An 18528-nucleotide genomic window follows, 5' to 3' on the forward strand; every position below is an offset into this window, starting at 1 on the left:
AGGGAGGGATCCCCATTGTGTACCACAGAATCAGGTTTAGCTCAACATTAAATATATTTCTTTTATTTCACATTCACAGGATTTCTATGAGTGGGGGTAGTATTAGGAGTGTATTATATAACACATAGCTGACATGCAGAGAACTGAAGCAACTGGTTGGGATTTGAGCAAGAGTGATAGAACTTCAATGGATTCCCGTTCTCTTATACCACAGTGGTCTTACGTCTGTTGTTCCTAGTGAAAACCTGTTGTCAGAACTTTTTTGCTATATTTTTTTTATTTGATTAGAAAAGGTCTTTTTTTTGTTGCTTGTTTGTTTTTTGATTTTGTTTTTTTTCGAGACAGGGTTTCTCTCTGTAGCCCTGGCTGTCCTGGAACTCACTCTATAGACCAGGCTGGCCTTGAACTCAGAAATCTGCCTGCCTCTGCCTCCCAAGTGCTGGAATTAAAGACGTGTGCCACCACTGCCCAGCAGAAATGGTCATTTTTTTAAAATCAAATTTCTGAGGGAAATAGTTAGCGCTCTTTGTATGTAGTATTTATGTACACATGCTTCTTTGTGTGTGTATGTGTGTGTTTATGTGCACTTACGTATCTGTCCAGGTGAGTACATGTGTTCATGCATGTGTGTCTTTCTTACCGACTTTCCACATTAATATTTTTAGATAGAGTTTCTGCTTGAACTTGGAGCTCAGCAGGCTAGACTGGCTGGCCAGAAAGATTCAAGAATTTTTCTGCCTCCACTTTATCAATGTTGACACTACAGGCATGTGCAGTCTCACTTGCCTTTTTATGTGGGTTGTGAGAATCCAGACTATTGTCTTCATGATGTAAGGCTACCACATTACTCATTAATTCATCCTCATAGCCTTACATCTCTTGATCAGAGATCATTTTCACCGCTAGCTTAATCTGTTTCAGGATAGTGTAGACAGTTGTCCTGTTTCTCACAATTTAAAACCCTAATGACCTACATATTTATCAACACACTAAGAGGAAGCCACAACATGCTGCCTTATACTTTTTTATCCTCTTTCACCTTTAAGTCAGCCCAGGCAGATGATGCTAATTTGATTGTAAGAACAGAGGGAGAAGGACAGTCATCTATATCCACTTGTATTATGTCTTTATCAGCATTCATCAGGGTTTTCAATTGTGAGAAACAAGAAATCAAGGAGACACAAATTGGAAAGGAAGAAGTCAAAGTATCATTATTCACAGATGTTATGATAATATATATAAGTGAGACCCTAAAATTCTACCAGAGGACTCCTGCACCTTAAAAACACCTTCAGCAAAGTAGCTAGATATAAAATTATTTCTTGTTATACACGTCTTTCTTGTGCTTGGTCAGAGTTACACAAAGATAGTTTATATTATTTGTGGCTACTGTGAAGTATGTTGTTTTCCTAATTTCTTTCTTAGCCTGATTATCATTTGCATAAAGGAAGGCTACTGATTTTGCTTTTAGTTAATTTTATATCTAGCTACTTTGCTGAAGGTGTTTTTAAGGTTCAAAAGTTCTCTGGTAGAATTTTAGGGGTCATTTATATATAATATATCATCTTTGAGTAGTGATTCTTTGACGTCTTCCTTTCCAATTTGTGTCCCCTTGATTTCCTTTAATTGTCTCTCTAGAGCTTCCAACACTAGATGAATAGACATGAGGAGTGTGGGCAGCCTTGTCTTGTCTCTAATTTTAGGTGAATTGCTTTAAGTTTATCTGCATTTAATTTGATGTTGGCTATTGGTTTGCTGTTTTTTGCTTTTATTATTTTTAGATATCCATCTAGTACTCATGATCTCTCCAAGACCTTTAGCATGAAGGGGTTTTAGATCTCCTGAAGAGTTTTTTCAGCATTAATGGCATGGTATTGTGAGTTGTTCTATCAGTTTGTTTATATGGTGGATTATGTTTATGGATTTTTGTATATTGAACTGTCCCTGTATCACTTAAATGACGCCTACTTTGTTAAAGTGAATAATATTTTGTTGTTTTGTTAGATCTAGGTTGAAATTATTTTATTGAGTATATTTGCAATGATATTCAAAAATTGGTCTGAAACTCACTTTTTTATTGTATCTTTATGTGGTTTATGTTTCAGCACGACAGTGGCTTCATATAATGGCTTTAGCAATCTTCCTTATGTTTCTATTTGTGGAATAGTTTGAGGGATGTTGGTATTAGTTTTCTACCATCTGGTATAAATTTGGGCTAAAATTATGTGGTCTTGGAATTTTCCTGATTAGAAGATTTTTAATGAGGTTATAGGGCTATTTAAATTTTTTTGATATTGATTTAAAAAGGAAAAGTGGTATCTAATTAGAAAATCATTCATTTTATTTAGATCTTCCATTTTGGGGATTGCACGTTTTGAAGTAATAACTAATGTTTCTTTGAATTTTCTCAGTGTCTGTTTTTATGTCTTCCTTTTTGTTTCTGATTTTGTTAATTTTGATTCAGTCTCTGCCTTTTAGTTAGTTTAGCTAAAAGATTTTTGTCTATCTTGCTGATTTTCTCAAAGAATCAGCTCTTGCTTTTGTTGATTCTTTGTATTGTTCGTTTTGTTTGCAATTGTCTGATTTCAACCCTGCATTTGACTATTTTCCGACATTTACTCATCTGGGGTAGGTCTGCTTCTTTTTGTATTAGAGCTTCCATATGTGCTGGTAAGTTGCTAGTATGAGATCTCTCCCATTTCTTTACAAAGGCCCTTAGTGCTATCACCTTTCCTCTTAACACTGCTTTCATTGTGCTCCATACTTTTAAATATGTTGCATCTTCATTTTTATTTAATTCTAGAAAGTCTCCAATTTCTTTCTTGATTTCTTCCCTGACCCAGTAATCATTGTGTAGACAGTTGTTCAGTTGCTTTGACTGAAGTATCAATTTCTTCTATTGTATCTTTTATGCCTGAGATTCTCTCTTCCATCTCTTATATTCTGTTCGTTATGCTTACATATCTTGTTTTCTTCCCTAGGTTTTCCATCTCCTGGATTCCCTCAGTTTGTGTTTTCATTTTTGCTTCTATTTTCGTTTTTAGGCCTTGAACACTTTTATTCTTTTCCTTCACATGTTTAATTGTATTTTCCTGTATTTCTTTAAGTGACTTATTAATTTCCTCTTTAAAGTCATTTCTGAAATGCTAGCTCAGTAAGACACTGATCTATGTGTTGTAATATATAGTACAATGTTGTCAGGGGTCATTTTAATGCCACATTACTTTAGCAGAAAGAGTAAAATTTGGTTTTCCTGACATCTGTAGCCTGTCTGATCTCAAGTTTTTGACACCCTGAGCAGGGTCACATATGGATTCCTTCTCATAGAGTGGGTATTAAAGCCAATCTTGTAATGATTGATAACTCCCAGAAACTTTGTTCCTCAGTTGCACCAATGTACATTATAGGCAAGCTACTATTGTAGATCATAGGGTTTGTAGCTGAAATGGTGTTTACCTTCTCCTTGCTAGCATTTCGAGTTCTTTCCTGTATCATGAACCCTGGACAGTTGGAGTTAATCTTCCAGGAAGGCACCAGCTAAACTTCTCTGTGTTTAGTGGGTTACGTAAGCATTATCTTCACCAACAGTATCTTAATACTAATTTGAGAAAGGAAAACAATTTCCTTGGAAATAATTTGAGTGGTCTGGGCCTTTTCATTTTATCTCTTTGTTCCACAACTCAAGATATAACCTATTATCAGAACAAGAGGCTATGTTTCATGATGAGAGACGTCTAAATTGGCACCTCCTATTATTTTATGATTCCATTTAGTATTTTGACTGTGGTGTTGTAATCTTAATAAACAAGGAGAAACACGAGGTCCAGAAATATTAATTGACTTGTTCAAAGTCTGAAAAGATGTTAAATATACTATCCCAATATTATTTCTTTGAATCTTTTTCTGGGTGCACATGAAGTCAATATATATAGCCCCAGTAGTGAGCCTGCACAAGTTTGGAAGTCCCTGAGAAACTTAGCACTAGATCTGATTTTGCATGTTTTCTAATTAAGAGGCCTTGTGGGGTGACTCAGTCACTTTATTTCTTTGTCACTCTTTAGACACAAATGGGATTAACACAACATTTTTGTGCTATACAGGAATTGTAATTCAAATGAAATAAAGCATGTGAAAGTTGAAAAGTATTTTGCACATGAGGCTCATTACTGAGAACCATGCAGGTTGTAGTCATGCTGATCTCCAGAAATAGCTTATTATTGCTCTTATTTTATTTTCTCAGGTGACCTTGACTTTATGGCAGACAATGGCACCAGGTTGACAGAATTTATTCTAATGGGGTTCCAGCTTCAGGCAGAGCTACAGTTGGGACTCTTCTTCATGTTTTTGGCCTTTTATCTCATCACCATTGTTGGAAACCTGGGCATGATCATGCTAATTCAGAGTGACTCTCGGCTCCACACACCCATGTACTTCTTCCTCAGCCATTTGTCCTTTCTGGATATTTGCTACTCATCTGTTATTGTGCCTCAACTGCTTGAGACCTTGAGGAATAATACGATGGTTATTACTTATGAGCGCTGTGCCACCCAGTTCTTCTTTTTCACCTTGTATGCTAGCACTGAGTGTTTTCTTTTGGCTGTCATGGCATATGACCGCTATGTGGCTGTATGTAACCCCCTCCTTTATGCAATGGCCATGACACCACAGACTCGCCTGGGTCTGGTTGCTGCAGCATATTCTGGTGCAATGGTAAATACTGTGGTCAGGACTGGGTGTACATTTTCCATTTCCTTCTGTAAATCTAACCAGGTTGATTTCTTTTTCTGTGACCTCCCACCTTTGCTGAGGCTTGCCTGTAGTGAGACCAAGTTACAGGAACAGGTTATCTTCTTCTTGGCATTTTTGGTCATCACAACTAGTGTTTCAGTGATTCTTATATCTTACCTATTCATTATCTGGGCTATTCTCAAGATTCGTACAGTAGGAGCCAAAGCCAAGACCTTCTCTACTTGTGCATCTCACATGATTGCAGTGGCTCTTTTTTTTGGAACACTCATATTCATGTACTTAAAAGGTAACATGGGCAAATCCCTCTGGGAAGACAAGATTGTATCTGTATTCTATACTGTGCTGATCCCTATGCTGAACCCTATGATCTATAGCCTGAGGAACAAGGAAGTGAAAGAGGCTCTGAAGAAAGCTTTGAAAAGAATTAAGGCTTTTCAAGAAAGTAAGACTTAAGCTTTATTAGTCCCGAAGTTCCTATTTGTTGGCCTTTACTTTGTTTTCTTAATATATGACTTTTCTCTCAGAATTGCACTAATATATTGAAGCAGAAGGTGTAAGTTTGTAAGTTGGGCTTCCAAACTTTATTAGTTCTACAATTTTCAGCAATAAATGTTTTGTATCATTTTTTCACAGAAATGCATTTTTATTGAGGATGTAGAGAAGGCTTAATGGTTATATCTTGCTTATGAAGAGGACTCCCATTCAGTTCTGAGCATCCATACTGTACTGTTACCTATAGCTTCAGATTTATCGGAATCTTCCGGCTTCCGTGTGCACTGTCTCCTTCCATCTTCTCTCTCACATACATCCTACATGAGTATGTAATTAAAATAAAGATAATAGGTTTTTCTAATTTTTAAAAACGTATTTTATTTATTTGCATTCCAGCCTTTGCGTCTCATCCCCACTGCCAATACCCCCTGCTCCAAGTTCTTCATTCTATTCCTCTCCTCCCTTGTCTCTGAGAGGGAGCATCCCCTCCCCCTATCAGGCATACTCTTTCCTTGGGGCCTTATGTCTGTCAAGGCACATCTTCTCCCACTGAGGCCAGAGCAGGCAGTTACCTGCTATCTAGATGCCAAGGCCTTGAATCACTCCATGTGTGCTTCCTGGTTGGTAGATCAGCTTCTGGGAGCTGCCAGGAGTCCAGGTTAGTTGAGGCTATTGTTTCCTATGGGTTCACCTTCCCCTTAAGCTTTCTTCAACCCTTCCCCTAATTCAATCATAAGGGTCCCCAACTTCAGTTCAATGGTTGGATATAAGTATCTGTACTTGTCTCAGTCAACTGTTGGTAGGGCCATTTAGAGGGCAGCCATGCTACTCTCCTGGCTGTAAGCACCTCATAGCATCAGTAATAGTGTCAGGCCTTGGTGCTTCCTCCATCCCCCATGAGATGGATCCCAAGTTGGGCCAGTTATTGGACCACCTTTCATTCAGTCTCTTCTCCGTTTTTGTCCTAGTAGTTCTTTTAGACAGGAACAATTCTGTGTCGGAAAATTGTGAGTGTGGGTTGGTTACCTAGTCCCTCCACTTGTGCCTTGCATATCTATCGGAGGTGGACACTTCAAGTTCCCTCTCCCACTGTTGGGCATTAAGAGAAAAATTTCTGACTTCTTTGATTATAAATTCAGAACTTTAGTACATATCTGAAATAATGGAATCAATGTCAAGGACTTTTGTAAATGGAAATATCTTAAAAAATGTAAGATTTATTTATTTATTTATTTATTTATTTATTTATATTCTGGATATTGTTGCATCTTTTCTCAGTTACTGGTAAAGTTTCATATAAAACTCACTTATTTGTACCTAGAACAAAGTCAAACATTAACATGTTTTTTGTGAGTAAGATAAACTTTTAATTATGGATAGGGAAACTGATACTAATATTGGACAAAAAGTGAACATTCCCTCATAACCAAGTTAGGCATTTTTTATAGAGGAATATAAGTAGCTAAAAACAAAAGGAAGCCTGGATAGAAAGGAGTTATGATTGAGGAATGATCAGCTACAATTAGGTTTCTTAATTTCGAAGAGAGGATATAGTCAAGATACAACATAATAAAAGGAAGAAGTAATAATTTAGATTAATATTGGAAACAGTTCAATGTTGACGTATGGTTGTACTGAATAGCAGATACAGCATTATATTGTTTCTTGATCACCAAAAATCAAACGATTCATTTGTCCTTTAAATGATTTATGGATAGATGCTTCAATTAATCCTGGCTATTTTCTACCCTGAAGTGATGGACACCATCTTCTTTTTTTTTGTTTTTGTTTTTTTTGTTTTGTTTTGTTTTTTCAAGACAGGGTTTCTCTGTGTAGCCCCGGCTGTCCTGGAACTCAGTCTATAGACCAGGCTGGCCTTGAACTCAGAAATCCGCCTGCCTCTGCCTCCCAAGTGCTGGGGTTAAAGGCATGAGCTACCACCGCCTGGCTCACTATCTTCTTTCATGTCTTCTATATGTATTCTTTTTTTCAGAAGACAGAGTAGAATGAATCTATCACTCTTTAATTACCTCAGTTATCTGTTAGAAATATTACTTAGAGATATCTCCATGGAGACTTCAAAATCTTCTTCATCATTTCAGCAAATATTTAGAGGCTACTGTGTATTAGACATAATGTTTGATTTGAACATGGTAATAAATAAAATATGGGTTATCCTGAATGGAATTTGAAACCTGGGGAATTGTCAGATATTAGACTGCTACACAGGAGATTGACTTTTACAGGTTTTGGAAAGTGGAAAGGAACAAAGGAAAAAATCACAGGACTTCATTAGTGTTTTAAAGTCTTAATATAGTGGTAGGAGTTAAAATGCATCCCCATAGAATTAAAAAGTATGCAGAGATCTAATGAATTAAGTATGTTGTCTTCCTTACTTGGTAAGACTCTATCAGACTGGAATAATTGTGAATGCAAAATTCTGAGAAATTGGATACTCTAAAGTAAAACCAGAGTGAGGGAATCTTAGTGTAAAATGCCAGTGGTGAATTCAAAAGAAGCCAGGCACAGTCTCATAAGTTTGCTAAGGTACTTGTGAATTTTATTACAAGGGCAGGATAGAAAATGCTAGTTGCTAAAGTGAAAAGTCTTGGAGTAATTGCTCTGGCAAAGGAAATCTCAAAACAGCCTTGTATAGACTTTGTCCTATGGATGCTAATGTTTCCTCATATGAAGAGTGGTTTTTTTTGTGCTGTTTTTTTATTGTGTTTTCAATGAAGAAATACATCATCTGTTTACAAAATAGCTCTTGAAAAATACAAGGAGTACAGATACTATAAAAGAAAGTAAACTCCAGTCATGAGACACTACTTACATCATGCGAAAGCAGCAGTCTGATCTCCAGGTTATGGAAACTAGAAGTAAAAAGTCACTACACAGAATAGATCCACGTCTCCAACCTGGTGAAACTTGGATGCAGTTACATGGAACGTTTATTAAACTGAATTTTTCCCCAATGTGTAAACAAAATGACAAGACTAAATCTTTGCCTGGTGATGTCAATCTAACTCTGAAGCTACACACACAGACACCGGTACATGTCACCTGTTAGTGGACTGTCATGAAGAGTGTTTTGATGAAAAGAAGCTGAGCAAGGAAAAATACAAAATGTATGATTCAAGGAGAAAAAGGTCAACAGGAAGTAGAGTTGAGCTAAATCCTGAGTTCAAGGAGATAAGCAGAATAAAGATATTAAAAAAAATAAAGGGAGTTGTGACCTTCTGACAAGGTCTCACACAGCAGGTAAGACCTGCCATGGCCACTCACGTTAAAGCTTTGTCTATTTACTTATTTTATGTGTATTTGTGTTTTGCCTATATGTATGTCTGTTTGAGGGTGTCAGATACCCCAGGAATTGGAGTTACAGACAGTTTGTGAACTGTCATGTGGGTGATGGGAATTGAACCTGGATCCTCTGAAGAACAGTCAGCGCTCTTAACCCCTGAGCCATCTCTCTAGCTCATTATTTTAATATTAAGAATTTAAGCATTTAAAAAAGATACTTGAGATTTTCAGGAAAACATTTTAGATTAACTCAGTCCTGATTTCAGGAAAGGAAAAGATTTTTCTTTAAGAAAGCATCACACCTGCATGGAAAGGACTGTCTTGTCTGGCATCAGTGGGAGAGGATGCCCCTAATCCTATAGAGACTTGAGGCCCCAGGGAAGGGGGACACCCAGGTGGGGGAGCACCCTCTCAGAGGCAATGGGGAGGGGGAATGGGATGAAGGACTGTGGGAGGGTGAACTGGGTTGCAACATCTGGAATGTACATAAGTAAAATAATTAAAATTAAAAAGCACTATAAATAAAAAAAGAAATAATGATAATGATAGCTCAGTACTGATGTGGTGGTACATGTCTTTAATTCCCCCCAGCACTCTAGAGGCAAAGGCAAACAGACATCTGACTTCAAGGACAGTCTGACCTACAGATAAAGTTCTAGGACAGCCAGGCTTAGGCAGTAAATGAAACCATGGAAAACAGAAAGCTGGTTAAGATGTAATCGAACAAGAAGGCCATGTTCCAGGGCTAGCAAGAAGCAGAACTTGGAAGTTTCAGAAATGTGATTCTAACTTTCATGTCAAGTATAGAAGAAAGAAGTTATGGAGTCTGTCTCTGTGACTAAGTAAAGCTGTTGAAGCCAGGTGTGTGGTAGGTGTGTACCTGAATGAAGGACCAGAAAAGCCACTGTATGAAGCTGTAAAGGTGAAGTCTGGATTGCCTTAGAGACCCAAAGGGGTTAGAAATGCGAGAGCCATGATATTCCTTCCAAGAAAAAAAAGCTGATAACAGAATGTGAAACCAGTCCAAAAGAAAGAAGTGTGTTGCAGTCAACAAAGCTGAAAGTAGATAAATATCTGAAGAGAGTTTTGACATCAGACATGGAGATTCAGAATTTAGAGAGTTTGTCCAACTGTTTTTTAAGCTTCCTTTGAACCAGTGTCTCCTTTTTATGCCCCCTCCTCTCTCTTTATATATTAGAAGTATGTGATATCTATTTTATTTTGATTTATAGGGGAATTATAATTAAGAGATTACAAAAATCTCAGAAGAGACTTTGAACTTTGGATTTTTAAAACATTGTTTAAAGGGTAAAAGATTTGAGGAATTGACTAAATGCTTTTTGTACTATGTTATGGGCATAAGTCTATGGGGTCAAGGAGTGGAATGTGGTAGTTTGACTACATACAGTTCCCATAGACTCATGTTTGAATATTTGGCTTATAGGGAGAGATGCTATTGAGAGGTATGACTTTGTAGGAGTCAGTGTGGCCTTGGAAGAAGTATGTCATTATGGAGGTGACTTAGAGAGCTCCTATGCATAAGCTCCTCTTAGTAGGCACACAGTCTATTTCTGCTTCCTTCAGATCAAGATGCAAAACTCTCATCTTTGACACTAGCATCATATCTGCTTACATGGTTCTATGCTTTCCACCATGATGACAACAGACTGAACCTCTGAAACTGTAAGCTAATTCAATTAATTTTTTTCTTTATAAGAGTTTCTGTGATTACTTTGTCTCTTCACAGCAATAAAACCCAAACCATGATAGAAGTTTTTAAAGTTGTTGTTTTCTTTAATTAATCCCATATTCTATGTATGCTATGTTATGATAAGGATCTTAGGAAATAATTTATTTCAGGGAAATTTAAAAAAAAACACCACAAATGTACAAAATATTAGCCTAAGGTGGTCGTGGGAATTAGTTACCTCAATTTTTTCCCAATTTCTACTTTTTAAGTATAAACCAACTCTACTTATGGTTGAATAATACTGTATAATAAATATATGCTTTTTAAAATATCTAAAATAGACAAATAAATAAAAGATTTTCTTAGCATTTGGTCCATGTAAAATTGCTTCTAGAATACATAAGACAAAGTAAAATAAAGTTTTAATTATTTTAGATCCTGCTTTATTTTTATGTAAATGAGTGTTTTGCCTGCATTCATATATAGGTAATATGTTCATGCAGTTCCCTCTGAGGCCAGAAGGGAGTATTGAATTCTCTGGAACTGTAGTTGTAAATTGTTGTCAGCTGTCTTATAGGTGCTGGAAATTGAACCATAACCCCTATAAGAACAAGCAGTTCTCATAACTACTGAGTAATCTTCACAGGCACAAGAGTCTGTTTGCTTAATTTCCAAAAGGTAGAGATGAAGAAAGTAGGCCTTCAAACAGACAATGACAAAACTCTATATACTTCTCAACACTTATAAAATTCTTATCTGTGTCACTTACAGTGTTAGTGAGTACATGCACAAGATCAGCACAGTAACAAACTAATTTGTATCCCAGCATAGATGGAAGAGGGATGCATGAAATCCCACTCCTACCTGAGGAACTATAGGCAATTTATGGATGCCAGGGGAGGGAGAAAAAGTTTATTTTTTGTGATTTCGTGTCCTGAAAGCTGTACAGTCTTCAGTAGATGATCCTACACCCCTGCACACACAGGCAAAACTAAGAAAACCAGGGAGGCAAAAGTGATGGGGAACATAGGGAAGATTTTCACAGTGATGAAGAAAGGATAAATTTGTTCAAATCATTTTATTTGTTTAAGATTTTCAAACAATAATTGGTAGGTGCTCACTAGTAATTGGATATTAGCCAAAAAGTACAGAATTCTCAGGATATAATCCACAGAACTCAAGAAGGCTAAGGACCTGGAAGGCCCAAGTGAGGATGCCTCAATCTCAATTGGGAGGGAGAACAAAGCAATCACAAGAGGTAGGAGGAAGGAGGGAGGGACCTAGATGGGAAAGGTGGCAGGGAGGGGATGATGATCAAGTATTTTTTTTTGGGGGGGGAAGGGGACTGAAGAAGTGAGGGGCAGCAGAAAGCATCAAAACAGGCAACCTCCTGTGGTAGGAGGTGGGGGGAAGATCTCTAATATATCAGAGATCTGGGAGGTGCGAGACTCAGGACTCAAAGCGAGGGACCTTAGATGAAATACCCTACAGTGGGGAGAGGGAACTTGTAGAGTTTACCTCCAGTAAAAAGACAGGGCATCAAGTGGAGGGATGGAGTTGCCATCCCACAGTCAAATACACTGTCCCAGAATTGTTCCTGACTGAAAGAACTGCAGGAACAGAAATGGAGAAGAGATTTAGGAAAAGAAGGTCCAATGACAGGCCCAAATTGAGATCCAGTACATGAGGAGGCCTCAAGGCCTGACACTATTACTGATGCTATGCTGTGATTACAAAGAGGACTCTAGCATGACTGCCCTCTGAAAGGCCCAACAAGCAGCTGAAAGAGTCAGTTGCAGATATTTACAAGCAACCAATGGAAAGAAGATGGAGATCCCTGTGGTTAAATTAGGGAAAAGCTGGAAGAAGCTCAGAAGGAGGGCAACCCCATAGGAAGACCAGCAGTCTCAACTAAACTGGACCCCCCAGGATCTCTCAGACACTGATCTTCTAACCAGGCAGAATACATCAGCTCATAAGAGGCCCCCAGCACATATACAGCAGAAGACTACTGGTCTGGACTCAGGCAGAGAAGGTGCACCTTACCCTCAAGAGACCTGGGGCCCCAGAGAGTATGGATGTCTGGTGGGGTAGGGGTGGGGTCAGGAGACCTTCTTGGAGAAGCAGGGGTGGAGACATGAGGTGTAGAAAGTGGAACAGTTGGAGGGTCCAGCAGGAGGGGAAATAAAGTCTGGACTGTAAAAAATGATAAAAGAATAAAAGTTCAAAAAATAAGAATCTAAAAAAAAAATTTAATGAATGAAAAATACAGCACAATTGACTAGATATGGGGAGAGTTGGCCTCCTTGTCTTTTTTCCTGATTTTAGTGGGATTGATTCAAGTATCTCTTTATTTCATTTGATATTGGCTGTTAGTTTACAGTAAATTGCTTTTACTATATTAGGAATGGGTCTTAAGCTCCTGATCTCTCCAATATTTTTAACACAAAGGGGTGTTGTCTTTTGCCAAATGCTTTTTCTGCATCTAAGGAGTTGATCATGTGATTTTTTTCCTTTGAGATTGTTTATATAAGTGATTACATTAATGGAGTTTTGTATCTATCAAACATACCTTGCACCCCTAGGATAAAGCCTACTTGATCATAGTGAATGATGGTCCTGAGGTGTTCTTGGATTTGCTTTGCAAGAAGTTTACTGAGTTTTTTGCATTGATATTCATAAGCGAGATTTGACTGAAGTTCTCTTTTTTTGTTTGAGTCCTTGTGTGGTTTATGTATTAGAGCAATTGTCGTTCATACAATGAATTAGGTAGTGTTCTTTCTGTTTCTATTTTATGGAATAGTTTGGGGAATATTGGTATCAGGTCTTCTTTCAATGTCTGGTAGAATTCTGTACTAAATCCATCTGGCCTTGGGCTTTTTTGGATTGGGATATTTTTAGTGACTTCTTCTATTTCCTTATGTGATACAGGCCTGTTTAGATCATTTATCTGCTCGTGATTTAACTTTAGTATGTGGTATCCATCTAGAACATCATCCACTTCTAGATTTTCCAGTTTTGTTGTGTACAGGCTTTTGTAGCAGGATCTGATGATTTCTTAAATTTCCTCCTTTTCTGTTTTTATGTCTCCCTTTTCATTTCTGATTTATTTAATTTGGATACTTCCTCTGGGCCTTTTAGTTAGTTTGGCTAGGGGTTTATCTATCTTGTTGATTCCCTCAAGGAACCAGCTTCTGGTTTTGTTGATTCTTTTAATTGTTTCTATTTGGTTGATTTTGGCCCTGAGTTTGACTATTTTTTGCTGTCTACTCGAGGATGTGTCTGCTTCTTTTTGTTCTAGAGCTCTCAGGATTGCTGTTAAGTTGCATTTAACATGTAAGATATCTCCTGTTTCTTTACCAGGGCACTTAGTGCTATGAATTTTATTCTTAGCACTGCTTTTATTGTGTGCTGTAAGTTTGTGTATGATGTGTCAACGTTTTCATTACATTCCAGGAAGTCTTTAATTTCTTTCTTTAAATGGAGAGGAGCCTGAGGAAAAGAAGGTCCAGTGACAGGCCCAAAGTGGGATACAGTTCAAGGGGATTTCTCAAGGCTTGACAGTATTATTGATGCTATTGAATACTCATATAAAGGACCTATTATGACTGCCCTCTGAAAGACCCAACAAGCAGCTGAAAGAATCAGATCCAGATATTTACACCCAACCAATGGACAGAAGCTGATGACCCCTGTGGTTGAATTAGGGAAAGGCTAGAAGAAGCTGAGGAGGAGGGGGACCCTATAGGATGATCAACAGTCTCAAACTGGACCTTGAAATCTTTCAAACACTGGACCACCAACCAGGCAGCATACACCAGCTGTTATGAGGCCCCCAACATATATATAGCAGAGAACTTCCCAGTCTGTGTTCAGTGAGAGAAATTGCACATAACTCTCAAGAGAATGGAGGCCCCAGGGAGTTTAGAGGTGTGAGGGTGGTGGGTGTTGGGCACATTTTCATGGAAACGGGGTGGGGGTAGGAGGCAAAGGATGTGGAACAATAGGAGGGTGGACATGTAGGAGAATAAAATCTGAAGTGAAAAAATAAAGAAAGGAAGAAAGAAAAAAAGAAAGAAAGGAAGGAAGGAAAAGAAAAACAAAAACACAGCACTAATATTTTAATTGTCAAATTTTACTCTCTTTCTGTGTATATATGTGTACATACATAAACTAATGTACATGCATATTAATTTAAATAAATGAGTACAGATATGAGGCCACATTAATTAGATTCTCTTTGTAGGAACAAGACTTAATGGGAAATGAAAGCATATAACCCACATAACTCAGGATCCTATGACCATCAAGTAAGTGTCCGTAGATCTTTTTGTGTAGAATGTGAGATGAATAGTTAGGCTTTGGGATCTGGAGCTGGGGAACAGTCATTTTTTTCTACTTTGTGACAGGGAGCAGGCAACTTGTTAAGAAGCCACATAGGCAATAGATGCCATTCCTCAGAGACCATTTTAATCGCTGTATGGGGATCTCAGTGTTTTGTAGTCACAATTAGTGTCTTCTCTTTAAAGTATTTGCATTAGACTTGGAAGCATATAAGAAAAGGCTGTTCTCCAACCTCTGCAGGTATTTGAACTACACTCAGGATGAAGACTGTGTTCTGGCCAGATTTAGTGGATTCTGGACACAAAGAAAAGAGAGAGTCTTTGTAGGGCAGATGGCTAAAAGGCATCAAGAGTTATTGTAGAAAGACTCTGCCAAGGAATTAGTATGTCTGCATTGATTAATATGGTGTGTGTGTGTGTGTGTGTGTGTGTGTGTGTGTGTGTGTGTATGAGTATGAATGAGGGAAAGGGACATTGAGGAGCTAAGATTTTCTCAGCTAACTAGTAGTGTGGGAGGTCAACAGAAGTCAACAGAAGTCAGCAAACTTCTTGCTGCTTAAGGTATTGTTTACCCCATTATACCCTTAAGATAATTTTCTATTCAAGTCAATGGAGCAAAATGACCTCATTTAGACTAAGGACAAGTAATGGATAAAGAGAAAAGAGGATCAGTAGGTAAAGCCAAATTTGGTCAAATTACCTGTTGCTCTTGACTGATACCCGGCCCAATAACCTGAACCAAATTTCTTTATTATCATTCTTCCCAGTACCTTGGTTCAGCACTGGCCGAGCCACCAAAGATTTAGGCTTTAATGTTGTTCAAGCCCTTGTCTGCCTTGCTTCACTGTGATTCAGCCAAATGAGAATCTGTTCTTTAGCTTCAAAGCCTCCATTACCATTTGAGTTAAGTAACAGCTATGGAAAGAAATGAAGAAGACTTGTGAATTCAGTAATGAGGTAAGCAATTTCTATGATATGTACAGCGTTGTACTTGGTGACCATTAGACTACTTTTTAGCAGTGCTGTCTGGAGCTTATATAGCTTATATATGGTCTCAGATGCGTCATCCATAGAAAGAAGAAAATTCATTTATACAGTGATTATGAGAATAAAATGCATACCTGTCATGCAAAGTACAGTCTATCAATGTTTATCATTGTTAATATTGTTCTTATAAAAAGATATTTTTATGAAAATCAGCAATTTCTTTCTGTTAAGTAGCATTTTAAGGTTAGAAATAGAAGTATAAAACCTAGAAATAATTTATTAAGTTATTGATTTATTTTAGGTGTATTCAATTCAATTCTCATGTTTAGCATGTTGGTCTGGTTTTGCAACTAGAATATAATCACAATACTGTTCTCTCTTTGTAATATATTTCATATCTTATTTGATAACTTCATTTTATAAAGCATATTAAGCTCTTACTGGGTGCTTAACTTGCAGGGTACTATCACTGTCTGGAGAAGGAATAATGAAAGTACCCTTTTTGTAAAATCTGTGATACAAGTAGCCATTTGATGGTAATGTTAGCAGTGGAGAGGACCCTGGAGAGAGAAAATGTAAGGTCTTCTGGGCAGAGGTGATGTTCTGCCTTAAGCAAAGAGACATCAGAGAAAGGACTTAACAATGCTACCAATAATTGAGTATATCTAGAGTAATCATGGGGGGAATGAGTTATTACAGTATGTGTTAGGACTGGTAAGTAAATAGGTATATAAGAAAATAAGAAGAGGTTATTATTATAGATAGTCCCAGCACATTGAAGAGGCTAAATAATATCCTGGGGTAAACCATGATCAGATTAAAGTTTTATAATAACAACATTTTAATTGATTTCTGAATTCAAAGAATTGGGACTAGTTGGTAAAATATTAGTCTGACTCAGGAGTAAGGAAGAACAGTTAGTTCCTTGGCTGTTGATTTAACCCAGATGGGAGATCAAGAAGGTAGAAAATAAGGGAGAAGTCATGATCATCAATGAGAAAGAAGTCCAGAGTCCTGAGATGGTCAAATTCATGGTAGGAAAATGATCACAAATCATCTGTATAAGCTCTGGTTGAATGACAGGACTCATACAGCTACTTTGCATTTCAAGGGGTATTATACGCTCTCTTGATTTACATGCATTAACATGTTTTTTATATTCCCCTCAATATTCTAGGATGACTACTACAGGCAAATCTCTTGAAGGTTAAGTCTCTTAAAAGGACCACTCTCTTGAAGACAAGAATTAGGACTCATCATTTAGGAAATCCCCTCTCTAGTACCTGTATTCTTTCCATGTGTTCAAACATATAAACCGTTCTTGCAGGGGCATCCTATGTTCAGCATCCTGTCTTGTTTCTTATGCTTTCTTAAGTATCACTGGCTTCATGGCCAAGGTGAACCTCACTTTGGTGACGGAGTTCCTCCTCATAGCATTCACTGAGCACCCCGAATGGGGGCTCCCTCTTTTCCACCTGTTTTTATTTATCTATCTCTTCACTTTGGTGGGGAACTCAGGCATGATTGCATTGATCCGCATGGACCGCAGGCTCCACACCCCGATGTACTTCCTTCTAAGCCACCTGTCTTTTATGGACATCTGCTACTCCTCTGTCACTGTTCCTCAGACAATGGCTGTGTTGTTGGAACATGGGGCAGCTTTATCCTATGCACGCTGTGTGGCTCAGTTTTTCCTGTTCACTTTCTTTGGAGCTATTGATTGCTACCTCTTGGCTCTCATGGCCTATGACCGTTATGTGGCTGTGTGCCAACCTTTGCTTTATGTCACGATCATGACGCAGAAAGCCCTTCTAAGTTTTGTGGCTGGGGCTTACATTGCTGGCCTCCTCAGTGCCTTGGTGAGGACAATCTCAGCATTCACCCTCTCTTTTTGTGGAAACAATGAGATCGACTTTATTTTCTGTGACCTTCCTCCTCTATTAAAACTAACCTGTGGCGAAAGCTATGTCCAGGAATTGGTGATTATTGTATTTGCCATTTTTGTCCTCCCTGCTTGCATGGTGGTGATTGTAGTTTCCTACCTGTTCATCATTGTGGCCATTCTGAGGATTCCTTCAGCAGGAGGCCGGGCCAAGACCTTCTCAACCTGTGCCTCTCACCTCACTGCAGTGTCGCTCTTCTTTGGCACTCTAATTTTCATGTATCTTAGAGATAACTCTGGTCAGGCCTCAGAAAAGGATCGAGTTGTGTCTGTATTCTACACAACAGTAATTCCCATGTTGAATCCCCTCATCTACAGCTTGAGGAACAAGGAAGTGAAGGAAGCACTAAGGAAATTTCTCAATAGAGTCAAGACTTCCTAACCTCTTCCCACTTTTGGAATCCCAAGAAGAATCTATTCTCAAAGGCCAGCAATTTAGAACTTCTTTATTTACACTATGCCAAATATTTAAATGTGGATATCATGATATATGGCTTATTAAAAAACGAGAATGTTTAACTCCAGGGAGAGACAAGAAGAAATGGAAACTTAAGCTGGAGAAGAGATTTGAGTATGGACTATGGATCTTAGGACACATGCAATCTAAATGTGGCAGGGCTCAATAGTCTCTGTGATGATAGAGCAAGATTATAATTTTTGCAAAATTTTTCAAAAAATGAAAGTTTTGAAAATATCATTTAATCAAGTCCTTATACTCAATAGTTAGCTTCTGTTCATTTTTATATTTTCTTATATGTATTTCATTAAAAATATGATCACTTTATTCATAATCTACTTTATCAATTTGTCTATCAAACTGTGATATGTTTTATTCACTTCAATATAACTTGCAGAAAACGACATTGAAACACAATTACTATGATATTAAAAACCATATTTTCATCTAAGATTCAAACTTTAGTATGTATTTATATTTTATTTTAATTTAAATAAAAATCTTTTGGGATATGGTCCTATGTAGTCCTCTTTGACCTCAAACTCCATGTAAGTAAGGATGATCA

General features: G+C 37.7%; 2 protein-coding genes across 2 annotated transcripts; both read left to right on the top strand.

Annotated features, from left to right (window-relative positions):
- Positions 1-4254: 4254 nt before the first annotated feature.
- LOC114623467 (olfactory receptor 9I1-like) lies at positions 4255-5202 on the top strand. Its single transcript, XM_028770139.1, has one exon. The coding sequence runs from the start codon at positions 4255-4257 to the stop codon at positions 5200-5202; it is 948 nt and encodes a 315-aa protein (XP_028625972.1).
- Positions 5203-16952: 11750 nt separating this feature from the next.
- LOC114623482 (olfactory receptor 9Q1-like) lies at positions 16953-17888 on the top strand. Its single transcript, XM_028770148.1, has one exon. The coding sequence runs from the start codon at positions 16953-16955 to the stop codon at positions 17886-17888; it is 936 nt and encodes a 311-aa protein (XP_028625981.1).
- Positions 17889-18528: the final 640 nt, after the last annotated feature.

This window comes from Grammomys surdaster, unplaced genomic scaffold (genome assembly GCF_004785775.1).
Source record: "Grammomys surdaster isolate TR1022 unplaced genomic scaffold, NIH_TR_1.0 198, whole genome shotgun sequence".
NCBI classification, from domain to species: domain Eukaryota; kingdom Metazoa; phylum Chordata; class Mammalia; order Rodentia; family Muridae; genus Grammomys; species Grammomys surdaster.